This window comes from Hippoglossus hippoglossus, chromosome 9 (genome assembly GCF_009819705.1).
Source record: "Hippoglossus hippoglossus isolate fHipHip1 chromosome 9, fHipHip1.pri, whole genome shotgun sequence".
NCBI classification, from domain to species: domain Eukaryota; kingdom Metazoa; phylum Chordata; class Actinopteri; order Pleuronectiformes; family Pleuronectidae; genus Hippoglossus; species Hippoglossus hippoglossus.
Window position 1 is genome coordinate 8443536 of NC_047159.1, and position 27194 is coordinate 8470729.

General features: G+C 40.0%; 1 protein-coding gene across 1 annotated transcript; it reads left to right on the forward strand.

The window, feature by feature from the left end:
• Positions 1-1498: 1498 nt before the first annotated feature.
• On the forward strand, positions 1499-27108 carry hsd17b4 (hydroxysteroid (17-beta) dehydrogenase 4). Its single transcript, XM_034597025.1, has 25 exons — positions 1499-1665; positions 3157-3210; positions 4502-4609; positions 5190-5249; positions 5368-5389; positions 5570-5616; positions 5872-5956; positions 7881-8068; positions 9529-9620; positions 9777-9801; positions 9936-10064; positions 12105-12208; positions 16512-16624; positions 16810-16933; positions 17153-17204; positions 17869-17940; positions 19367-19470; positions 19564-19629; positions 20048-20117; positions 20449-20555; positions 23938-24024; positions 24125-24211; positions 24352-24490; positions 25508-25635; positions 27011-27108. The coding sequence occupies exons 1-25, from the start codon at positions 1614-1616 to the stop codon at positions 27098-27100; spliced, it is 2205 nt and encodes a 734-aa protein (XP_034452916.1). The 5' UTR covers positions 1499-1613; the 3' UTR covers positions 27101-27108.
• The last annotated feature ends 86 nt before the right edge of the window (positions 27109-27194 follow it).

The window sequence follows — 27194 nt, forward strand, 5'->3', positions numbered from 1 at the left end:
TTGTGTTGTGTTGTGTTGTGTTGTGTTGTGTTGTGTTGTGTTCATGGACGGATGATGAGAAATTGGGCCCCTGGGGTACAGACAAGAAAAAGCCCCCCCCCCCCACCCCAACCTTCACTCTCCTTCATGACACTCAAATATTGACAAATAGTCTGTTAAGTGTGGTTATGAGTGTCTCTCTCTCTCTCTCTCTCTCTCTCTCTCTCTCTCTCTCTCTCTCTCTCTCTCTCTCTCTCTATGATGTTACGTGACAATTTAAAAAAATCTCTTTTCATCTCCATTTGTGTCTCTAGTTGTTGCTTTTCATTTATATTTCTTTGTGGTAATTGTGTGTCTCTACACAGTCGTTTTGCATCTATGTTTTGGGTCTGTGGTTATTTTTGAACTCTTACCGGTTACTATTATTATTCAGAAGTGCCTTTAACTGTATTTACAAGGTCACGACATCACTGCAATTTATTATAATAGTTATTTTTCTAGACATTTGTATCTATTTTCAAATGTTTTTTTGTTTTTTTTACCTAACCCTATTCAACGTAATATTAAATATTTATACAGGTTTATATGTTTATTTTCAACAACAACAACAACAACAACAACAACAACAACAACAACAGCAACAACAACAGCAACAACAACAGCAACAACAACACACCAGAGCGATGCTTGGTGCAGGGCAGCACTGGGGCCGTACTGGGGGCCGGGGGACTACTTGGCGTAGTCAGCAGAAAATCCACCAGGAAGTGAGCTGGATGGATATTTCTTGTGGTCATTTTGTTTCTCTACACAGTTGCTTTGCATCTCTTAGATGTTTTGCAACTCTGTGGTAAAAAATGTTTCTCTCCTTCTGGTCGCTTTGCATCTTCATGATCAGCTGCTGGTCATGATCAGTCCCAGGGTTTACATCTTTTTTTTAAATTTCAACATATCTAAGTCCTATTAAAGGAGTCAAACTACATATGTAATATTGGCTATAAAAGATATAAAAGTATTTTGAGTATAATGACATTGACTGGGTTGTTTTTCCACAGGAAGTTTTCCCCATTTTGCTTTTTGTTGCAGACGTGGTGAAAGGTGCTTTAATAAGGTAAACGGCAGCAGCACAATGTGTTGATGGGGAACGCTCATCAAATAGACAAAGTAGTAGAAGTAAGGCTGCAGATTATGACTTTTTCAGGATGTCAATTAATCTGCTGATTATTTTTCTATTTTAATTGATTTGTCGTTTAGTTGATGAAATGTCCATCACATTTTCTCGTGGTCCAAGGTGAGAAAAAGCAGAACATCTTCATGTCTGAGAGGCTGAAAACAACATTTTGCATTGTTGCATAAAAACACTGAACAGGTAAAGGATCGTCTTCATGGTCACAGGATGTTTCTTCAGTTGTTCGACTCATCGACTGTTGCTGCAGAGATTAAAAGACACTCAGTCGACCTCGTGTGTAAAATCAACGGTGGCAGAGAAAGGCTGTGTGATTGGTCAGGGCTGAGAACACGCCCCCTCTGAGATGCGGAAGTTGTGGAAGTTGCTGGAGCTGTCAGCGGACTGAGTCTCTCTCCTGTGTCCCCTGGTTCTTCTCACACACAGACAACAACAACACCGCCTCACAGGGATGTCTCTGTCTTTCGAGGGAAGAGTCGTGCTTGTCACCGGAGCCGGAGGAGGTAAAGTCACCCTGCAGACACCGCTGAGCGTCAGCTAGGCTGTCAGGGCTGCTAACATCTGAGTAGAACTAGGTTGGAAACGCTTTCTGACGTTAGCTAACCTGCTAATGCTAACCTGCAAGTTGGGGAGATTTTGTAAGAATGTGCTGCAAATTATTAAAACTTTCTTATTTTTCCCCTCTCGCATTAGCAGCCGAGCAGGTTAACATCCGTATCTTGCTGTTTGCTAACACAAAGGAAACAGCTGCAGGGGTAACTGTAACAAGTCGCTAAAGTAAACACTGCAAGAATCCCCTGGAAACCCATTTGATGGTGTTTCTGTAGAAAATACACTGTTTTAATATAAGCAATAGAAAAACCTGTCCCGGCATCTGAATCTGAAGATCACAGGGAGCAAAGTGCATGTAACGCAATGACTTTCAATCTTTTTCCAGTGCAAGTGTGTGAAAGGGCAAATCCACCCTCACAGTCGGTGGCCTGCACAAAAACATGGACTCACTCACCCTCAGTGTGTCTGAAACCAGCAAATGACATGTTTTAAACATAGCTAAGAAGGTCTGAAGGATCCTAAACCTTATCGTATTTTAGCCCATTTGTTTTTATCACAGTGTTATTCCTGTGGTGAGATATCAGTTTGAGATTTTACAACAGTTATGTCACAGATATCAGGTCTCCATTATATCCTGAGCGCAGACAAGGACGGGAAACATCACAGTGTTTCATCACAAGGGAAAATTAAAAAACTTCACTGGAATAATGTTTTGTTTGCAGGATTAAGTCAATACCAGCCCAGTCTGTATATTACATAGCATATTGAAACTCTAGAAACCCAAAGGCACAAACTATAGATGTACAAAATACATCTTTGTTTTATTTATATTTTTGTTTTTATATGCATCCTAATTTCAATAAAGGCTTTCAGATTCACATTATAGAAAATGTTACTCATAGTTTTTAAAGGTTTCTGTTGCTGCTGTAATTTTATTTCAATCATTAAAAGTGATACAAAACAAACATAATAGACAAAAGTGCAACAAAACAAATTACTTGATATTAGTGTTGCAAATCTTTCAGTGCAAAATGCCAAAAAAATGAAATTACTCTTAGTTTCCACTTTAAAGGATGATGATGAACCTGTGGCTGATTCATTCTTAAGCTTAATTTCATCCTTTTTTTTTAATTACATGGCTGTTTCAGAGTTCACCCAAAGTCTTTAGCTTCATAGCAATTAATGTGTTAGGAGACTCTCTATTTCTATTTCTATGTATATAAACTGTATGACAATTCTCTGTTCAGCCTATTTTTTATGATACTAAATTACTGTTGGAAAAGTGTTTTAATTCCAGGTTTTGTGAGGCTGGTTTATGTAGATTGTTTTTTTCTGTGGACTCATCTATCTATCTATCTATCTATCTATCTATCTATCTATCTATCTCTCTCTCTCTCTCTCTCTCTCTCTCTCTCTCTCTCTCTCTCTCTCTCTCTCAACAGGCCTTGGCAGAGAATATGCACTGGCTTTTGCTGAAAGAGGTGCCTCTGTAGTAGGTAAATATTTAGGGATATTTATTATTTATATATTTATAAAGGATTTTCATTTTGAGCCCAATATGCCTCATAATTGAAACAGTTAAAGTGACCATGCTGTTGTTAGTCCAACGTGTATATCAGGTATTTAAATACGCTTTTACCTTTCAGTTAACCGATCTTCAAATCATTTGCTGCTGACAGCGGCAGTTTTTTAAATTCATGTCACATGAGTAAATGACATCACATGACCCAAGTGAAAACCACAGACTGTATATAAAGATAAACAACATGTCTCCACTTCCTCCCACTACCCAGAAATGAAGCAGTTATATATACGAGTGATGCTATCTTGCGCATTTTCGCAGTAGCAATCGTGGTGAGGTCCCGCCCGATAGACCAATCGCTAACCAGTTTCAACTGTCAATCATGATATCTCAGCCCCTTATCATAGCATCAAATAACGTATTTAAACTAAACTTACTGGAAAAAAAATAACACATGAACATACATCAGTGTGATAAGAACTACCTGAGCAGAAAAAAATGTTTTACTTGTACTTTGACTTTTTTGTTTGGCCCATGTCCCATCAACTAACAGCCAGCAGCTGGGGATCGAGAGGATTTGGCTTCACTTTTGGCAAGCTGTCATGTTGTTCATCTTTAAATACAGTCTATGGTGGAAAAACTGTCTTGCCCCTGCATGACTGAATGCTAGAGATGACTGCTGGTTTAGAAGTTTCCTGTGTTAAATGATGCACTGATCCCAGGTTCTGATCTTATTACGATCAGGTATCAGCCTTAACATAATGAATCTATATTAAATGCACAAAATAGTCCCAAAGTAAATACAATGTCATTATGAAAACACACAGTTTCTGCTTCCAGTCATTCCGTTGCAATGGGTGGAAATCTTTAATCTGACTACAATCCCAGGGGCTCAGTATCAGCAGATAAACCCCGGGCAGAAATGTTGAAATTGGTATTGGGAGAGAAAAGTTTGATCGGTGCATCCTTAGATAAAGTGATTTTTGGAGATATGTTATACCTCCTGAATGGTAATGTATGAGAAATGTATATTGCAATGATGCCACATTAATGAAGGAATGTTTTAGACTACACTCTTACAGACGATGGCATCAATATTTGCCTTTCCCAAAATAAAAGCTTCCCCCTGCTGCCTTGACTGAACTTGCCCTTGAACTCTGACAAGGAATCAGCTTAGCTATACTGTTCTCCTAACCTAATCACTCGTGGAGAATTGCAGAACTCACCCCATTATTGCTAATCTTTTTCTTCTCGCTGCAATAAAGTGAATGACCTTGGGGCTGACACTAAAGGGGGTGGAAAGAGTTCTGCAGCCGCTGATAAGGTGGTGGAGGAGATAAGAGCGAAGGGAGGAAATGCCGTGGCGAACTACGGTGAGAAGTTTGGCTTGTTGTTTTAAATCTTCTCTGTTACATCCTTCCTTTTTTTCCCTTTTTCTTTATTGCCTGCCATGTAGGATTTAGCTTATGTCTTGACTCAAAACCAGTATTGATTTTTGTCTAACAGCCTCCCTGATGAAGCTGTTTGCTATTATTGGAGACAAATGTGTCTTTTTATTTTCACCTTTGTGTATCTCACAACAAAAATTGCTTTAGAATTTGATCGATGAGATTAATTTGTGGATTTGTATGCGGATGTGATACAAAGATATAATTTATCTGAAAAGTTGGAATACTATCTCTCCGGTTTTTAACAAACAATTATGCCCAGCAATCAATAAAAATCACATTTTAGACGTCATTACTTAACAAATTGAGCAGGCGAGGCTGTCAGTGCTCTTTTGTGTGCAATCAATCTTTCTCACAAGCTTTATCTTACTCTGTAGTTCTAATGTTGTTACTGTAACAGGCAAACTTTGTCTATACACCCATATGCAAACAGATCAAATGTAGCCTAGAATTAAATTGTTATTTATCACTTTTTAAACTGCATTTTTCTGCTGTGCACATACAGATTCTGTAGAGGACGGAGAAAAACTGATCCAGACAACGGTAGATGCATTTGGAAGACTAGGTGTGTATTGTAATTGCATGGTAATAGTGTGACCATCGGAGTTAATACTTATATCATTTAAATGCTCAGTACTCTAACTGTAATTCATTCAATCTTGTAATATCTATTTTCCTTTCAGATGTTGTCGTAAACAATGCTGGGTAAGTTATTTAATCGTTGTCATCATACTTTTTAGATTTAACCACGCCATCTGTTTTTGGAGCTGCCATTCGTTTTCAGTTGCCATATTAAGGCACATATGGGACACTGTAATCATGTAAGAGAAACCTTAAGTTTGGCACAGACACTGAAAATACTTTCCTGCCTTTTTCTTTGCCAAGGATCCTCCGTGACCGATCGTTTGCCAGGACGAGTGATTTGGACTGGGGTAATAAAATTATTTCTGATACATTACATTCACTCTGATTAACTCATACCGTGTATGGGATTATCTCATATTATCAGAATATTTCCTTTTCATTTTGCTATCATACTGTAGAGGACTACATTTGTTTTTAACTTGTGTTTTCCATGAGGCTTTTGTTTAAACACAGATTTTCTGTGTGGGAGTTAAACACCCTAATGTAAGCTGGATCTGATCCACAGTTTCCTAACGTGTCGTTCCTCTCACTCTCCCTTTCAGACCTGATTCAAAGAGTTCACTTGAGAGGCTCCTTCCTGGTGACTCGAGCCGCCTGGAACCACATGAAAAACCAAAAGTTTGGCAGGTAACTGGCCGAGCCTCTAACAGATATTGACGCGCATAAAAACTGTGCCATCGTCCTATTACGTGGGTGGAACTTGATAGGTTCAACAGAGTTACAGAATCCTGCCTCAACAGACAGATGATTGCTGGATTGTAATCAAGAAAATATCAATATGGAATGAAAAGCTGTGTGGAAAGGTTTGATTCAAAATGTCAGCTAAGGTACCAAAGATTTGTATGTGCTGCATTTTAAGTGGGCTCTTGAGGATGTGCACTTGAGGTAACGATTATATAAAGCATGTCTGCCCTCACATAATTATACACATATTCTGACTTTTACTTTAATCACTTGATACCATTTATTATATCTGGCTCCATTGGTTTCATTGTGTAAGATGACAAAAAATATGCATACTAATGAAAGCCCAGGACAGCAAAATTCATATGAATATGTAAATCAGCAAAGAAAGTAGGAAATTAGTTAATTTGGTTATGCGGCACTGTAGGTTTATCTCTGAACAATTTAAACACTATTTAAACTGATGACTCCACAAGAAGCAGCAGAGATGTCTGTGCAGGCTCATCCCATTCTTCAAAGTAGTGCAGCATAAAAAATTCAAATATCCAGTGGTCTGAAGTTGTAGAATTGAAAGTGTTTTGCCACACGCCCGAGATTCTCCACCTCTGGAGAAGTCTTTTGAGTGAGAATAGAAACATTTAGTGGATAATTTATATTGACTGGAGGCTGTGTGGATGCATGCAGATATGTATTGATTATATGTTTAAGGCGGCATCAATCCCTAATGGAAGAGGGTGAAGCTATTACGTACTCAAACAGACATCCAATACAGATTGTTATTTAATTAACAGGGAGTTGTCAACAGGCTTTTCTAACAGAAGACATTTTGCCGAAGTGGCTGAACTAATCGTATTAATGACGGACTCTGGAAAATCATTAATGTGCTAAGTGAAAAAAGGCCTATTGAGATTTTCACGTGTTCAGTTATAATCTGCAGGAGAAGGTCACACAACCCCAGGTAACATTTTCCATTCACAAGTGCACGCAAGCTGTTCTACTTGAATAGGACAAGACACCAGCTCGTGAAGATTAAAGTGACATTTGCGCCAAAAGTTACATCGAGCTCAAGAGCAGCTTGTTATAGAGTATAATAGAAAACAAATGCAAATAATGCAGTGAGTTTCATATCAAGGCTTTAAAGTAAATACAAAAATAATACAAGTAACACAATAATCATCATCATTATTTCATATTTCGTAGTTTGAGTCTACATTTGCGATGCTCATTTGCACATCTAAAATAAAAACTTTCTGTGCTGTCATTCCAGATAATAGGGTTATGGTGCATTTAAAGAAAAAGCTATAGCAGAGAAATTAAAATACTCCTCACAAGATAGACCGATCCTCTCATAGTTCTATTGTAGTGTAGTGTACTGTATGTGTGTGCTGTATAAGGATTCCTGTTGTCTGATGACCACTGTTACGCCGTCTCTACAGTTAATGTAGCATTTGTGCTCAACCTCATTACGTTCGCTAGACTGCAGTGAACTCTGTGCATGAGAATACCAGCAAAATGATATGCATAAGTCTGCGTTTCTGCTTTGCATACATGCATTTATTTCTGCATATAGCCTGTGCTCACAGTTGTTCAAGTGAACTGTTTAAGTAAAATTACTGTATGTAGGTCTGTATCAGTGATAAAGTAGTATGTGTGTGCGTGTGTGAGAGAGAGAGAGAGAGAATGGGCGAACATTACATGACTAGGTGCTTACATGTGTGTACATGGTCTGTTTATGCATGCACGAAAAGTATGTACCACTTTGTGAGATTATGTGTGTGGGGGACCGTCTGTGTCTCCCATTACTCCGTAGCAATGCCTGTCACTTTGCATTAACACTGACTTGTTGCCTGGGGTTGTCTGTGGCCAGAATCATCATGACGGCTTCAGCCGCAGGCATCTATGGTAACTTCGGCCAGGCCAACTACAGCGCGGCCAAGCTGGGCCTGCTGGGCCTGGCAAACACCTTGGCCATCGAGGGAAGCAAGTACAACATCCACTGCAACACTATTGCCCCCGTTGCAGGGTCACGACTCACAGAGACCATCATGCCCCCAGGTAGGCACAGAGATTAAACAACATGAATAATTGCATGCACTTGGTTTGTATAATTCATACTGTGGTGTGCCGCTTGCTATTTGGGTGAACAAATTTTCACGTTTTGTGGACAGGCCAAAATAGCCAAATGGATTTTAACCACAATTTTTTTTTTTATGGAGCAGCTGCATAATGTAATGCCCATGTAATGTTGGTTTACAAAAGTTGAGGCAACCGCACTCCCGTTTGACATGCAAATTTGTCATCTAATATTCAAGAGCTGTGTTTTTTTCTGTTCCAACAGCCATGATGAAATCATGCACCCTGTAAGTGCTTTAAAAGTTTTGATGTGTCAGCTCCTGATTCAAACAGACAGATCTGGCCTCCTTATTTTACTGTAAGGGTTGTGCTGTGCTTTTAGATATTCACAAATAAGTTCAAGTGAGTATGATTATGAAACATTATATTTCCATGTTAAAATAAGATGGACGGTAATGGAGAATGCATACAGTGAACTCTGTAAGCTGTGTACCGAATATAAACATTATGAAAGTAAAAACTAAAATGTCAACGTGTCTCATGAGCCCATATAAACCCAGTATTTATAAATGTCTATTCACGCTCTGGCTGCAGCTTGTTGACAGCAGTATTGGGGACAAATTAAAGGAATGGTTTTGTTGTCCTGCAGTGCTGGCCTCCAACGGCATCTGTCACACCACGCTGTACCAACTGTCACAGAATGGCCTTACCTTAGCAAATGACTTGATTCCACATTTCACTGACTCAGGCTTTTTAAAAAACAAACAACAAAACTCCTCTTGCTTAACATTTCAGCGAGCAGTGGAGCATAATGCCTTTTCTTTTCTTTTTTTAAATACCAGACATATGATGTCTAGTATTAAATCTTTAGCAGAAATTATAAGTATGTGCCACATGTACTAATGTTCAGGTCTTTATTTCATATAGTAGTAATAAGGTAATAGATATCCAGAAATACCTAGATTATTATATATTTTTTCAAGTTAAACTTTTTTCTGTTGCAGATACATTCATTTGTCCAACATCCAGAGACAAATGCTCAAATTCAAACCTAATTCAAGATTCAATTTAGATCTGCATGTCTTTGGACTGTGGGAGGAAGTCAGAGTACTTGATGAAAACTCACATTGAAAGGCGCCAGTTGAACCAGTAACCTTCTTGCTGTGAGGCAGCAGGGCTAACCGCTGCACCACTGTGCTGCCTACGTAAAATAAAATGAAGGGAATTTTTTTCTATCATCTTTTTGGAAAATTTCCATGTCTGTTAGTTCTGTAGCAATAGGTAAAATACTTTAGGCTTGTGTGATAATCAGACTATGACTACCATTAAACATGGTATTATTTTGATAATATACACTAACTACCAAGCAGAGACTTGTGATAAACGTGTGATTAAAAAGAAGGATTACTTTACCACATTTGAATGTGTTTTGTTTTCTTTAGACCTCGTGGCATCTCTGAAGTCTGAGTATGTGGCTCCCCTGGTCCTCTGGCTCTGTCATGATCAATGTCAAGAAAATGGAGGACTATTTGAGGTACGCAAGAAAAACGCATGTCCTCTCTTTCTCTTCAGGAAGTACTGCCTATAGCTTCCTTTGCCATTGAGAGCAGTAATGTATTAATGACATAATCCTATAATCCATAATAGATTTTTTCTGTGGGTCATCTGCTCATGTCTTTTCTCTTTTCAGGTCGGTGCAGGCTGGATTGGTAAATGTGAGTACTGTGTATTTTCCCCTGCATTAAGTATTCATCTTTGATATTCATTAGCCCCTGGTTCATCAACACTGAACATGTGTGAGTTTCTCCATGCAACAATCCTCTGTCTCTGTGTGTGTCCATGTGTGCAGTGCGCTGGGAGCGTTCTCAGGGCCGCATTTTGAGACGGAAGAATCAACCCATGAGTGTCGAAGCTGTCAGGGACCAGTGGGACAAAATCTGTGATTTCACAGATGCCACCAAGCCTTCATCTGTACAAGGTCAGTATCTACAGAGGCGTAAACGCACTCACACACAATAACTGACCAAAGTGTACATGTATGTACACACTTGCATGTTTATTCATACGCACATTAACATACAAACCTTGCAGTAAATGTGATGTTAAGATCTTCCTGTCATCTTATTAAAATGTAAACAAAATACATTTTCGCTTGATCGCTCATTTGTGTATTGTGAATGTGATAATGTCTCTTAAAACCAGAAAACACGTACAACTGTTGCTTGGATGCCATTAAGGCTGTTTTCACACATATTTTCTCTATTTGAGTCCAAGTCTGAGTAGCACAGCCCCCTTCCTCCTCATAACCTTGCTGCTGTGCTTTCACACTTGTTTGACTCACTCCCTGATGAATCAGAATATTTAGTCATAGCTAGACTGAACCTTCTCAGAGGCATTGTGTACATAAGTAGAAGGGCAGTTGGTACAGTGCATACCGAGACACGTTTTGAGCTCTGTGTGTTCAGGGTGTTTGGTTGCGTGCCTGCAGGGATGAGTGTAAGAGATGGAGTGAATGAGGTGCAGAAAAAAAACAGTGAAGGTGAATAAGATGTGAGAATGAACAAGCCCAGTGTTTTTAACAACAGGTCTCATGCAAAGCAGAGGGTGGCAAATGAGTATTACTTCTCTCCACCTCCTCCATCCCTCAGATGTACATTTGGAGAAAGGGCAGCAGTGCTAACATTAACTGAACAGGGGCGGCAGTCCCACTGGGTGCAAGCTGGACTCATTAGCATGGCTTTGTTGTGCCTCCTCGTTTGTAGCTTATTACAGAGACTTGTTGCTGCCTCTGTTCTGTAACTGCTGCCACTGAGTAATGTTAATCAGTAGCTGTGGTCTTCTCAGTCTCTCTCTGCTTCTGTTCATTGTTTTCTCATCTGTCATCCCATTACATTTCATTTAGCTGACGTTTTTATCCAAAGTGACTTACAATAAGTACATTCAACCATGAGGGTACTAACCCAGAACAGCAAGAATAATTTAATCTGTTTGTAGTTGCTGAATCTGCATATGTATACAGAAGTCACGTTGTTTGAGTTATGTCATGTTGACATGCTGTAGGTTCTGTAAGTACTTATTCTAAGCTAAGCTAACTGGCAGCTCGCAGAAGCTTCATATTTAACCAAAGACTGTGTGTAAAGATCGCTGACATGACGGCTCCCCAAAAGTGAAGCCAAGCATCTATATTGCCCCCTTGTGGCTGGCTGCAGTATAGGTCATAGCCCCCTGCCTCCTCCACCTTAGTGGATGGGACATGGACCAAACTAAAAAAGTCTTATTTTGTAGTTCTTGTAATGCGTGAAGTTTGGTCAAATGAATTTGGTTTTAATTAGTTATTTGATGCTATAAAAATGGGGGGCAACGTCATGTTTGACAGCTGAGACTAGCAATTTGTTGAGCAAGTGTATCAGCAGAACCTTGAAACCACAGCTCCATCCCCCATTAGTTACTGCACAGTCTAATGTCAGCGGAGCAAGATGGCAGTGTTTGCATGCGATATTTAGGATCCATCTGTATATACAGTCTATGTATTTAACCCACAAATGAAAGAGTTGAACCTTCTCATCTAAATTGAATAAGTATATATTTGAGATTTTCAAACTGTTCCTCCTACTTTGCCTTTTCCTTTCCTCAGCTTTAGTTTAAGTAATGTGCACCTGCTGTGAAGTAGTTCAATCTGTCACCATTGAGCGACGCCAGCCAAGCATCAGAGCTAATTATGGTTTTTAACTCGTAACACACAATACATTTATTTCAAAATAAGAATCCACTGTTGTCTAGAATAACAAATTAACTCTTCAACTGCTGTTCATTTTAGCAGGCTAACACAATGTAAGCCTGGTTAAAGTCAGCTGATGGGTGGATCGACAATAATACACGTATTTCTGTCTTTCTACATGATCTGTGGCATCAGAGATTCACATTCATAAGTTGTAAATGGTGAATTATTTGTGTGACCCCATCTTCCTGTATTTCTGGTGCTGTTCCACTCATCTGCCATCTCCAACCTTTTGTGCAGAGTCTCTAAGCTCAATTGTGACGGTGCTGTCTCAAGTCGAGTCGGAGGAAGCAGTCGATGCAAATCCAACATCTGCTGTGGCCTCCACCTCGGGGATCAATCCTGTGAGTACAGTGCCATTGCTGCTATCGTCTGTGACAGTAATTGTGTGGCTGTGGTTGAGGGGTAGAGCGGGTTCCCCAGTGTTCCCCTTTCCCCATATCTTCTCTTGCCTGCTGTAAGCTGTAATACCAGTTGAAAAAGGTACTTGTGCTGGGCTTTCGGGGGACTTTACACACCTATTAACTACAATCCACTGTCTAGGCAGTGGCTTGTTTGAACAAGTCAAATCCGTTTCTCTGGAGTTCCAGTCAGCGTCAATCAGACCTGCAGCCAACACCACCTCTGCTGCTTGCTACAGTTGTAAGGAAGCACATCAACTCACAATGGGCAAGTTCTAGTAAAAACCTGAATAAACTTGAATTAATCAAATTAGTTTGAGTAAAGTTTGAAATATTTGGTCAGTTTATCGATCCATTAAATGCAGCTTATTTCGGTCCAAGTTATATTAATTTAATTATTATTTCATGAGGCATTGTTGTAACACCCTGCTTTGGTTGTACTAATGAAAATGTTAATAAATAATTCTAGGCCATTGCAGCTCTCCTGGTTTCCCATCATGTGTTCACACTTGGTCTCATATGATAATAAAAGAGGTATTAAAAAGTCTTACATTCACCTTGGTGTAAACCCTGCTCAAACCCTAATGTGAATACTTGACTTGAACTTGCTTTCCTCTGTCCTCTTTTTCTCTTTTTCTCTATTCCTTCATTGTTTTCTGGCCCCTGCTCTTTAAAACATCATTTCCACCACCACTATGACTTCAAGGCCCTCAGTGTTGCACTCACCCTCATTTGCTTACACTCCATCAAAGACCCTGGTGGTGTTTGTATCGGTTGGATGATAATGACTTGTGTGGAGCTGTAACGTCTGACTGTTTCAAAAACATGGCAGCCCATGACTCTTTAATACCACCACACTGTCGCAGACCATAATAACCCTCCCAACAAAGCCCCTGCAATGGACGCAAGTACTTTGATTTGTCCTGTAAATATGAGATGGTGATGCACCAGACAAGTGCCGACTCACATTAGCTTTTAAAGTGCTACGTATAAAAGATGTTGGAGCACAATAGTGCTGCAATGGCTCCCTGGATGAATGCTCCTTCGTTTCACCATGTTCCCTGTCACTGACGCACAGAAAGGGAACTGGTTATAGCTCACACATGGCTGAGTTGCTTGAATAAAATAAATTGCCACAAGTATAAATGCATAAGAGCGAGTAATTATCCACAGAAACAGCCACCACTTTCTGTGAAGACGACCGTACATATGTCTAATGTGTATCTGTAATAGTAATAGTCCTCAAATGTCCTTTTATGTTTTCAATTCCCTAAATATTTACAAACTGTTGTTCTGAATCACCACGTTAAAAAAAGAAACGGCTGATTAAACGCAGACCACACTCATTACAGTTTAATGAATGATAGTTTAATCTGAGTCAATATACGCACTCGACCAATCATCAGTCAGTCTCAGATGTCAGGCATGATGTTTCACCCCGATTTTTATAGTGTAATTAAAACCAAATTAACACTTGGACAAAGATCAGTGTGATAAGATCTAACTAAAATATCATGAACAATCATTGACTTGTACTTTGACTTTTGGGTTCTGTCTGTCCCATCCACTAACATAGAGGAGGCTGGATTTATGATACTGATACTGCAGCCAGGTTAGGAATGAATAATACTCCACGGTAAATGTAATTTAATATTAGCACACATCTTTAAGTCTATGTAGAGCCGACATGTATGTATATTAGTCTTTTCAAAAAAAGGTATGTGACTCACTTTTGAAAGAAATCCTTTTTTTTTATTTTTACACCCAGTGAGACGTTAACAGATCTCACTGACCTGCTTCAATAAAATCATGGCTCATTCCTTAAAATGTTAAGTGATGTACAGTCCTACAGTTCACCATCCTCTCCACTGGGACTCTCTCTGTGTGTCTGTGTGTCTGTGTCTGTCTGTGTGTGTGTCTGTGTGTGTTTTTATCTGGACTGGAGGTTTGGAACAGCGCCACAATGTAGCCTCAAGACAAACATCAATGTGTCCTCGCCTGACTTAGCTCTGTGTGGAGCTTTGCTGTGTTAGCATTTATTTCACGCAGCTCCCTCACTGCACAGAGGTTGAACAATCTTTAACACTGAAACAGTTTTTACACAAGTGTTGATTTTACTGTTGGATCGTTCGAAGGCTGCAGTTTGTAGAGAAGCACTGTGTTGCGTAGTGAAGTTTTGTACCTTGCCTCTCTAATGTGAGGGGGGGTAAAATAAAACTTTTCTGTGTAACTCAACCCAGTTGTACAGCATCAAAAACTGCAGCCTCAAGTGATCGTTCATTTGAATTAACACTTTCTCTAAAACTGTTAAAAACTAAAAGTGAACATTACAGCCTCCGTAGGTAAAGTTCAGATTTAACTATTGCTCATGATTTTTGACCTCAGAGCTGGTGTTATGCAGAGCGTGAATCACATTGTGTGGATCATATTTTATTTATAACAATAGCTCAACATAGTGGTTGATTATATGACAATTGACAAATGAATAACTGTCGGACTACCGTGAATCTAATGATGATAGATATGTCTGTTTGGTTTGTGCTGTGTGGGATATTTGAGTAGGAAATATCTCTTTATAAGTAATTTATCAGATTTAATGATGCTGCTTGACACGAAGGCTCTAACTGGAGTGTGCCCTGTCATCCCTTTATTTTTTTATTGTATATGATATTATAGGCATCTTGTGCACTAAAGTTAATGAATTTCATCAGAATGTTAGGGGCACCATCACGTTTATTTTTTATTTTAAAAACTATAAATTTTGTATAGTCTGTTCTGATCGAGGTGTGTGTAAAGACGAAAATATATAATCAAAGACAAATGCACATGAATATCATAGAAATTGTACAGAAATGACTGGTGCAGGTTGCTTTAGATTTAGTGGGAGTTAAGATGGAATTTCATGATCAGTTGGAGTCTTGGATTCTCAGCAGGTTCTGTCAGAGGAACCGTAGGTTGGGATAAATCAGGGTTTTAAAACATTTACAAAACATTGACAGGCTCTTGAGCTTTAAAAGGCGTTCAGGTTTTGTGTCGTTAACGATTGACAACTAGGATGTTCTGTTAAGAAGTTTGAGCGAGCACCGATCGAACGTGTAATGCCCAATTTCTGGCCTCTCCGTCTTGGCCACAAGTCAATTTCAGGGTTTGCCTTAAAAAATATGCTGATCACTCACAAAGCTCTGCCTGCTCTGCTCAGGGGAACGTTTCTGAACTGCTGATTCCTCTCAACTCTGGAGCTGCACAGATTCTGATGTTTTATTCCTAAAATGCTTTTTCCAAAATATATTCTAAGATTCAAAAATTCGGATTTGTATTTTATCAGTTGAATGCTATTAACCCTGCATGGAAATGGTTCTACGAATGTTTTATGAGATTGCTAGTGTTGTAATCAGAAACAAATAGTGCCAACCCCTCGAAACTGAGGTCACAGGGTACAGTTTGCTGTTTTTTTCGTGCTGGGACTTGGAAATATTGTCAAAATGCTGACATCCTTGCTATAGCTCTAGCTAATGCCACACTACCAGAAATCATTGCTTTTATGCTGCTCAAAAAAACGTATTTGCCAGCGGCAGTACCAGTGCAACGAAACTGCTAATTTCGAGCTGTGATATCTGGGAAAATAAAATTGCAGTTTCCTCTCGTTCAAACGAATATACTTAAAAGATGTGATATCGAATCCTTACATAGATTTGCATACTCACTAATGCCCGACCCGGCATTTATCGTATCAGAAGCATTTCGGATGCTGCTATCGGAACATCTCTAATTAGGGTTTGGCTTGACTTGAAAAATTGGGGACCTGTCCTTTAGGTTGTAATCACTTTAAAATTAAGTGAAATGTTTCTATTGTTCCTCTGTGTTTTTATTCACTCTTTTTACTTTTATCACCTTTGAGGTGCTGTACAAACACCATTTATTTATTCCTTCAGTGTCTATGTTCTATCTATCTGGTATTTCCCAGTCTTCACTCTGACTGTATGTGTTATGTTTATTAAAGCATTTGTATTCAGAGGTTGAGCTGTCAAGCTAATCCACCATGAGGTGAACCTTATTACTTTTCTGCAACCCCTTAAAATTGCACATTAATTTTCTCTGTCTAAATTAAAGGATAACTTTCTAATGTCCTGCTCTCAAAGTCAACACTAAAATCCTCTCCCTCCCTCTCTTCTTCCTTCCTCTCCTGTTCCTCCCTCTCTCCTTCCCCTTCCTCTCTCTCTTCCTCTCCCTTTTCCTCTCCTCTCAGGCAATGGCAGTGGGACAAAAAATGGAGGCGACCACGTTCAGCTTCACCCACACACAGTGTATCCTCTACGCACTGGGGGTCGGCATGTCGACCAAGGACCCAGACCATCTTAGGTGTGTAATCAAGTGTGTGTGTGTGTGCTAATGAGTATAACAGCCTCAAGGGGGCCTGACAAGTCAACGATATGAATAACACTAAAAAACACTATCCAGGCTTACAGACGCAGGCCATGTGCAGCTATCTGTGAATATGAACTATTCCTATAAAGGTGGGATTTTTCACTAACTTTCTCATGTAGGTTCCTGTATGAAGGCGATCCTGACTTTAGCTGCCTGCCCACCTTTGGGGTCATTCCCTCCCAGGCAGCTATGATGGATGGAGGGCTGGCCTCAATCCCTGGACTCAACATAGATTTCACACAGGTTAGAAAACATACGTGTTATTCAGAATGCTCTGAAATGTCAGTTTTTTGTGTTTGTTTATGTGTGTGACATTTGTATTTGTATATTTACATTTGCATATTCCATATGGCCTATTCCACGCACTCTTTAACAATAGTAACGCACATGCTACTCATGCTAATGAGGCTTCTCGACTGTGGAGTGATTATATATCACAGCTGTTCGGATGTTTTGTGTCAGGTTCTGCATGGAGAACAGTATCTGGAGCTTTACAAACCTCTGCCAACATCAGGTATTTCATTCTATGCTCATGAACTTACATTATAATGAAATCTGTATTAGAGCCTCAATAAATCATTTTACTCAGATTAATGTCACTAAACATGATTTTGACTTGTAACCTTTCTAGTTCTTTGACAAGCTGCATTTATTGAGCCTCCAATATTAGAAACTTGTTTGGCCAATTTACCTTTTAAGCCCTGGTACATTTTTAACTGTATTGTTGTCCACACTGAGGAAAGGACTGCATATGATCTATTCTTATCCCCAAAATCTAAGTGGCAACCAGAAATGACGAATATCTTAGTTTGATTTGTATAAATTAAACCAAATTAAAAAATGTATGTCAAATCCTCATATTGCAGAAGCTGTAATGTGATTAGTGTTTAATTGATCATCAATATATGTATATTGATTAACTAACTTCTCCAGCTCCAGTGTAAAAGAAGCCGGGGTCTGTGTATTCGAGGATTGAAAACGGTCAAAAACTGCATTTAGTATCGTTGAATGAGTTTAGAGGGAAAACAAATCGATGACTAATACACATCAGGTATGAAGTGGGGCGTGGTGCAGTCAGTTCATCAAGTATAGAGCTAGTTTACTGATATAAGAACATGCAAGATTAATTTATGAGACATAGTTTAAGTGGAAGTAAATGGGTGCAACATGTTTTTTAGGTGAACTAACCTCTCAGGCGACGATAGCAGACGTGCTGGACAAAGGCTCCGGAGCCCTCATCCTCTTGGACGGTGAGTTTCTTTGCGTTTTAGCGGACAAAACTTTTATCGTGTTGCATAATCATTTCAAATTCATTTGTTTTCATCACTTTAGTGTCTCTTCCTGAAAGTTGCCTCTCAGGCTGAGTTAATGAAAATTAATTTACAGTCTGCGTCTGCGGGGATTGAAATAATGGAATAAGAAGGGCCCCATATTTCTATTTGACATTTCCATAGAGATGGATGATATTAAAACCACTCTGATCTATAATTAATCCGACTTAAAACAAATAACATGGGACCTGACGTTCCCCGGGGAGGTAAAATAAAATCTATGTTATTTCTTACACTAAACCAGTCAGCGTCTGCGATCCTCCCAGAGTAAAGACTTTCCCTGGATATTTCCTGGCACATCACAGTGACACTGTGCTGACGCAGCTTTGTTTGTCTGTATTCCTGGTGATAGTCCATTCACTGTCCACCCTCATGTGGCTGTTTCCTCCTGCTCGAATTTCACTGTAAATGTGCTATAATAGAGACATGAAGCTGAGATACGTGTTCTCCTCACTCCTCAGTGTGATTGCAAGGGAAAGTCATAAATACTGATTAATTACAGTACTTTTTTCTCTCTTAAGTCAACATCCCCTATACGATAGAGTAAGAGGAAATTCTATAACACAATGATAAATCACATAGAACACATCAAGTTCACTTAACTAAAATATTTAATGACAGAATTTATCTACTTTAAGTTCAGTTTCACAGTTTTCAGCCATTACAGCAACGTTTTCCTCTTCTACTACTTTACACTTTATTTAATTCAATCCTTTGGCTGAACAAATGCATTGAATACATTTCCTTCCTCCTAAAACAGAATCAGTATTTGCTACAGGCAGTCTTTCTCTTCCCTGGCCTTCGCTGGCTATTGATCAGTGTTGAAGCCTGAAGCTGGTTGCGTTAGTTCGGATGCATGCGAGTCCTCAAGCGTGTGCTCAAGATACAAACCAATCAGGGACTTGCAGAGAATGGCACAGGCCGTCGCTTAGAGGGTTAGGATGTTGAAAATGAACAAGAACGCCTCTCATCTCATTGTGTCTATTAAATAAGGCACAAAACTATTCAAAAATACTTAAGTATTTACTTTGGAAATCAGGGAATGACTTAAAAAATATAGGATCACTTTACTAGATATTATATAATGCAATTTTATGTAATTCCAATTTGTTGCAACATCAATATTCTGATCACACATTAGTGCTGCAGTAAAAATATGTATAAATAATAATAAACCACTTACAAACGCCACTCTGCTGACAAATGAGTACTTTTTCTTTTTATGTATTTTTACTGATTTTTAATTGAACTTTTTCACTGTTACTTGCTACTTTTACACAAGCGGAAGCTCTGAATCCTTCTACCAAAGTTTTAGTCTGAATTCCACTGTTGTGCTGTTTTGCAGTGAACACCTACAGCGACGGGGAGCTGCTGTGCTTCAACCAGTTTTCAGTGTTTGTGGTCGGAGCTGGAGGCTTCGGGGGGAAGAGAACCTCCGACAAAGTCAAAGTAAAAGTTCACTTTACTGCGGAAAATCTAATCTAATGAAAATAAGACATCGTAAATAAAATGGTGCCTCTTAATGTTTGTGTTTTTTTCCAGGTTGCTGTGTCACCACCTCAACGGGCACCAGATGCTGTGGTGATTGATTCCACCACCAGAGACCAAGTGAGTGTCTGTGTGGGTTTTAGTTGCGGAATAAATCAGCCGCATTGATAAAACGTGGGTGGAAACAGGACGTATTGTTTTGTACCTCTGTAATAACCATAAAGTTTTAGACAAAATGCGACGGCAGAGCAAAGTGTTGAACAAGGTTTTCATGCAGCCTGAAAAAAAAATGAAAAAAGGAAACAGAATGCTGACAGTGTGTGTGCAGCAGAAAAAAAAAAACAGAACGGGAGAATAAAGAAGAAACCCAAATCCCCTGAGCAATTTAAATGACTGTATCACTTCAAAGCTATTCTTATTTTAGGTGTCTCTTCTGTTGCCTTGATGATAATTTAATTTCATTCCACATTTGTGTATGAAAAGTTCAGGGGTTTATGAATTAGATATAGATTAATGTGCGTTTCCCCTGCGGTCCCAGGCCGCCTTGTACCGGTTGAGTGGCGACTGGAACCCTCTTCACATCGACCCCAGCTTTGCTGCCATGGGAGGTGAGTGTCTGCACATCTGCTGTGGCTTCAGGTGTCTTTTTCATTTAGTTAAATATCTTAAATATATAAAATGTAAATCTTCATTAAAATGTCTAAAAGTTTAAAAGTTATGTATTTTGTTGATTTGTGTACTTACATTTAAACCCAGAGAAATCCACACTTTCATTCAAGGTCACAGGACATTCAATTTTGGCTGACGGCATCAAACTTTTGTTACTGTTTTGATTTGAGGGACGTTTATTCATCTTAATCCAGAATAAATGTCTGTGACGTGTTTTGATTTAATTTATACTCCAACGTTCTGTATTTAAACCTGCTGCTCTCTGCTCAGGCTTCAAGGCTCCGATCCTTCATGGCTTGTGCTCATTTGGCTTCGCTGCGAGACACGTCCTCAAGCACTTTGCCGACAATGACCCGTCCAGATTCAAGGCCATCAAGGTGAGTCAGCACCGGGGGATTTCAACTCTTCTCATGGGTCACTGAGCCTCATGCGAGAACCACATGTACGAGCAGGTTTTGAGTGATGTGAGAGTGGATAGAATACGATTCAGCAAGTCGGTTTCTGTTCCTTCCATCATCAGGACCTGCCGATGTACTACAAGGTTCGACAAGGAATTTTACATTTATGATGTGTTTTTGCCTTGACAACCTAAAAAGCCGTCTCTGGGGTCTTTATCCAGGTTAACATCCTCAGTTGCACCTACCCGTGCACAAAGGAAGTCTTCGTCCTTGCACAGCAAAAGATCAACTCCTGCACACTCTCAAAACTAAGTTTGAGGGAAGCAACCTTCATTGCCCACTGTGTGATATTCTCTCATCATTTCCAAGACTGTTACAGTCTTGTTTTGACAAGATGTTCATATTAAAAATGTGGTGATTCAACGACCGACACTGTTACAGAAACTTAACCGTCACGTTTCCTCTATGGTAACTTTCTAATGAATTAACACACAAATAGGAGGCAAATAACCAATTTGTAACAAATGTGTGCCATTTTAACCTGGGTCCTACATTTATATATGTGGTTGTTTAATTAAATGGTGTGAACAACCTTTGGAACCGGTCCAGTAGAAAGAATCCACCTCCAGCCGGGACACGACGACAGGGGCTCCAATCTTATGGGGCGACAGTCCCCACAATGAAGTCCCATTCATCTACACACCCACATCTATAAACATATGGTCCAGGTTGAAGAATACCAGATTTCCCCATCAAGAGAATTTAATGAATCCAGCTCTTCATACGACCAGAGTTCAAAGAATAAAATAACAGAGCATTAGAGTAAGAATGAAAAAATGTGCTTGCATGACCCCAATTGACATCTTCAATTTTAAGCTTTTAATTTGTAATTAGAAACAATCTTTTGGAACGTGGTCGCTTCATTGAGTTTTAATCTATCAGGGTTTAATACTTGATAAACTACTTAGTGTTCTGGAAGTTTTCTGGAGTCTGGTGAAAGGAGAACTCAGGCAGCAGCTGAAGACTTGAATGTAGACTTGATGCATCAAGGAGACCAGGAGGTGGAACAATGTACAAATCAAAGTTTCAGAGTAGAAATCACAGTTTCTATTTTCATTATTTTACTTTCATTAAACTACATTTATTTCAGAGCTCTAGTGCTGTGAAGATCAAGATGTTTTTCTTGTTTCTTCTTTACACAATGAATATACTTACACTTAGACTTAAGCTTTGTTGATACTTATGTACTTTTACTAATTTAAAAGTTCTAAGTACTTAATTCAACACGTCATAGCACTTTCATTAATTCCCTCAAGCAGATCACACATTATTTTATTCATTTTGTCAAGAGAGTAAACAGCGATCACTTCAGCTGTCAGTAGTAAACTCCTCAAAATACAGGAACGAATGCACATACACATTCAGACTTCACTGCCTATTTAGCACATTAATCTTGTAGGTATTTTATCATCGTGTTTTCTTTTGAAACTTTCGAACATTAATTCATCAGCATTTATCAGGAACATGTTATCACTGATATTTGTGGAAAAGAATAAGACTTTATCTGCTCTAGTTTCTTTAATCTCAGTCATAACTTTTTTAACTTTCACCGTCAGTCCACTCACACACGAGCGCAGTTAAAGACACAACATCCTGTAAATCTCTCTTTTTATCTGCCTTTGACTCCAGCTGGCATCCTGGAGGAAAACACTGCTTCGGACCAGGCCCCTTGTTTTGCCTGTTTATCACCGGTGGACTGATTTTATTTCCTTGACACTTTTGCTCTGCTTTCAGATTTGCCTTGTTTAATTTTTTAAACAAATTGTTCACAGTTTAGTTTTAACCTCAGCTGTTGGCATATTCACATCGAGAAAAATATTTACTTATACATTCATTAAACCCTGCCGCAGCAACAGAGTTTCAACAGTTACATTTGTCTTTACCACATCAGTGGTGGCAAACTTAAAGGATTTTAAACGAAAACTCAGAAAGTATTTAACCTTAAAACTATCGGCTCCTCGACTCTGGGATCAGAAATCCGAGCGGAGCCTCATCTTTTCCCAAACGACACAGAGTAGATAATTCCTGTTATTGATTCAAACGAAACAGGCCTCTTCACACTACTTCAAAAAGGGTCCCTCTGTGTCAAGTGCAGTGGAAAACATCCTCTCTTTTTGGGGTCTGTGGGGTTCAACGAACACACCACAGTCTTTTTCCAATCTTTCCCGACGGACGCAGGCTCACAGCCAAACTTCAGATTACACAAAAGTCAGGGTGTAACCAGGTGGCAGCTATCGCCTGAGCCGGGCACGACCCCAAGTCGCCCCAGAAACCAACCAACCAACCACTGGTAAACAGATTTAGCATTGACTCAGCACACTAGTACCGTGCATTATGATATTATAAATATATATAATACAATTTTCACTACAGCTCAGTTCACGTCCTTTCATTTCTGCTCATTCAGTTTTGATTTGAGCCTCGTTGGGCATGAGACCAGTCGTCTAAGCAAAGACAACAGGCAACTCCCCTGCTCACACATACTGGCCTTCGATTGTTTTGTTTTACAGTCAAAATAGCAGAAATGTTCACTTTTTCTTTATGATCTCGTCACAGTCAGGCAAATCAAAGAATAACTTTAAATTTGCAACTCACCGTATCCTTGCTGTGTTGAGATCCTGTTCGTGACGCCAATTTGTTCTGGAAGTTTTCTGGAAGGTTTTAATGTGGACTTGATGCATCAAGGAGACCAGAAGGTGGAACAATGTACAAACGCCACCAGAGCAACATGAGCAATTCTCACCCCCCCAATGTCTCCCACAGCCTCCCAGTGTATCTCCCTCTACTTGCGTCACTTATTCTAACAGCACATCCATGAATGGCTAGAACTGCTGTCACTCTCTATGTTACATGTAGGTGTTGGCATCCTATTGGACAGTTAAGCCTAAAGTATGCACAACTAAATCACATTGTGTCCTTGTGTCTTGCCATTGGTGAAATAAACAAAAGAGTTAAAGATGGTGAGAGTTGAAGTTGGTGCCTCTGTGTCTGGAGCATCTGAGTTAGATATGAAAGTCGCTGAGCGTAGACACTACAATGTGCTGTTGGTTGGTCCTTTATCTATAACCTGACCTTGGGTACTGCTTAGAGAGAGGAGGGAGTGTGTGTGGGATTAGACAGGCACTACTCTCCTGTACAGATACAGTGTAAAATACAATATACATAATATATATATATAGTGGCATATACAGTGTGAGGATGATCAAAAATCCCTCAACACTTAGGATTCATCAAGTCAAGTTGAATTTAATACAACCCTTTAATTAGAGATCCGTTGACTCCACTGTCTTGTGTCTCCCAGGTTCGCTTTGTGAAGCCGGTGCTGCCGGGTCAGTCTCTGCAGACTGAGATGTGGAAGGAAGGCAACAGGATTCACATCCAGTGCAAAGTCAGTGTTCAGCTTTAATGTGGATTTCAACAGATGAATGAGTCAGAATGTGAATGTTACCCTCCTGACCTCCTGATCCCTCCTCTTCTCTCTGGTCCAGGTGAAGGAGACGGATGCTGTAGTGTTATCAGGAGCCTACGTGGATTTACACCCTGCGTCAGATGCGTCTCCAGAAAATCTCAGTCAAGCAAGTTCATCAACAATCCTTCACTTTCCTATAATCAGATTCTGTCATGAGCCTCCCTCGCTTTTCTTCAGATAGTTGAGACAAACTTCTGTTGAAGTATCAAATCGAGTGTGTGTGTGTGTGTGTTTACCTTCACGCAGGGAGCAGGACTTCAGAGCGAGCTGGTGTTTGCAGAGATCGGACGTCGTGTTAAGGACGCCGGCTCAGAGCTGGTGAAGAAGGTGAACGCTGTGTTCGGATGGGAGATCACTAAAGACGGCAAGAACACCGCACAGTGGAGTAAGTGCTGCACAAACACAATACACACAGATTCAGTGTCTTTGTTGTATGAGAAAAATGGAACTGTCCCACAATACAGATGTGCTACGACTACTGGGTCAAAATCTGTTTCACGTTCGGGATGTGGTTATCTCTGTAACATTAAAGGGAAATCAAAGTCATTCCTGGACTTAGATATTAATGTCTAACGTACTTGTCACACGTCTTAAATTGTATTCATTATGGTCTTAAAAAGGTCTCAACTTGTGTCTTAAATTGAACTTGTTGAAACCTGAAGAAACCCTGAAACGCTTTCATGCAAACCTAAAAGATCCCCATCTACATATGTGACTTCCAGAATAGGGTTCCATTGATTTATTGCTGAATTAAGGGGCAGCATCATGAAACAGATAATATAAAACAGTAGGAACAGAAATAGAGCGACTAGGAGCCTGGAGGGACTTTATGGTACGTCAGGATTAAGAGCATTTATCATGTCGATTTCTTATACATGTGATAATTCAGTACTTTACTCTTGGAAACATGTTTCTTAGCCAAGAGGGGGGGATGTTCTATATATGCTCACATGAGTTAATCTCTGTGTCCCTAACCCTCACTGCAAACTCAAATTTCCACACAGACAACTCGGATTCTGTAATAGATCAGTAACACCTCCAACCTCCTGTCGTAATAAGAGTCTGTGTTCCTGCTCTCAGGCCTGAACACGGTGTCAGTCGTCAGCTCTGCGCTCAGGAATCAGTCAGAAAATGTGATCTGCTCCGACACTGGCTCGTGAAACAAAGGCTGAAATACGAGTGTGAGCTGTAAAGTTGACAAGATAATTTGACCCAGAATGACATTTTGCTAACGAGCCGGCAAACAAACCATGAAAACTAGGACAAAATCTGAGCTAATGACCGAATAATAACTGCAGAGCTGCAGTGGGATGTGGAGGCGAAGCGGCGCAGCCCGGCCGACCCGGGGAGAGTGAAGCTTTGTCAGCTGTTGGTGATTTATTTCATCATCTATCTCCTGTAGCCATCGATCTGAAGAACGGCAGCGGCTGCGTGCACGAAGGCCCCTACAGCGGGAAGACGGACGTGACCTTCACAGTGTCCGATGAGGACTTCATGGAGGTGGTGCAGGGGAAGCTCAACCCTCAGAAGGTGAGACAGGAAGCTGTTACACTGTTTTCACAGTCACATACTGTGTTTGTGTGTGTTCATGTAAATCAGAAATACTCTATTGATCACTGGGGGAAAATGGGTTTCAATACAGTTGCTCAAATCAAAAATGGAAATGCATACAGACCTAGAGAAGTAGAATTAATATAAATATGTAATATATACAAAAATATGTGCATTATACTGCAATAAGAAACCCCCAAAAATGTTAAACGTGTATAATACAATATTTTTATATATATTTCACTGTCCCGCCGCTACACGCTCGACACATTGGGAGTCAGTTCAGCTGTCAATCGGGAAATTACACCATCAAATGACTAATTAAAACCAAACTTAACGGAAAAAAACAACACTTTTTACACCAGTGTGATCAGAACTACAGAAACCGTCTTCGACAAAAACGTATTTAATGTGTATTTAAGCCGACATGTCGTCCATCTTTATAAAGTCTATCTATTAAATCCTGCTTAATATTTATTTTTCTTTAAAGCTCACATGTAGCATCTTAAAGAAAGTTTACAAACAGACGCAAAAAGGGCACCGACGTTACAAGTAGTTTAAAATCAAATGTCATATTTTATAAACCGTCTTCTGTTCCTGGTATTAAACTGGTTCATTTTAATTAAAGCGAAAGTGTCTTTGAAAAGTCTCTCTAGATCTGAGGCGACTCCTCGCTTGATCTCATCATGTCACAGAATAGAAAGGACGGCAGCGATCTATCAAGCCCAGTTCAGAAAGCTCTCAGTGGTAATCAATCCACGCTGCTTATTATGTCTGTAGCATCTCATCTGTCGCAGGAAGTGGCCGTCACTGTACAGAATCTATCTGCCTCCTGGAGCCCTTGATATTGATCTGAGGCGTGTGTGTGGTGTGTGTGGTGTGTGTGTGGTGTGTGTGGTGTGTGTGTGGTGTGTGTGTGGTGTGTGGTGCAGATCCCTCAGGCCGGGTCTTTCCCAGCCGCTCTGTCGATGAAAGATTAGTTGCTGGAGTTGAAAGGAACGCACGCTGCCAACTCTCATCCCGGGTCGTCGTAACCGCGCCGGCTTGATTGATTTTTAAACTGAGAACCACAGAGCTCATCCTCAGCGGTTCAGCTCGTCATTAAAGAGACTTCACTGCTGCAGCTCTCAGATGTGAACCAACACCGTTTCATTTTTCAGCTGCCAGAGCAACAATGGCAGAGTATTCCCTTCTCGCCGGAGTCCAGGCGCGTTGCTGTTCGGTTTGTGTGAAGTCTGAGCCGCAGGCGTTCTGGCTTTCTTCACCCTGTGTGCTTAATGTTAACAGACGACCGGTTAGAAACGAGCAGAGACTTCGTGAGGAATCAAGTGTTTGTGTTTGTTGTGTTCGCCAGGCGTTCTTCTCTGGCAAGCTGAAGGTGAGAGGGAACATCATGCTGAGCCAGAAGCTGGAGGTCATCCTGAAGGACCACGCCAAGCTGTGAGCCGCTCAGCCAAGCAGAGCGAGGACTTCAGGACCAGCGCTCTGCGTCCGTCTACTTCTACTGTCCTGTGTCAACTTCCAGGATTTGACCCAGT

Coding starts and splice junctions, on each gene's coding strand:
- hsd17b4 (XM_034597025.1), top strand. CDS start 1,614: ATGTCTCTGTCTTTCGAGGGAAGAGTCGTGCTTGTCACCGGAGCCGGA. Junction 12,209..16,511: donor CCACCTCGGGGATCAATCCT/GTGAGTACAGTG, acceptor CTCTCCTCTCAG/GCAATGGCAGTGGGACAAAA. Junction 20,556..23,937: donor CCAGATTCAAGGCCATCAAG/GTGAGTCAGCAC, acceptor TGTGTCTCCCAG/GTTCGCTTTGTGAAGCCGGT.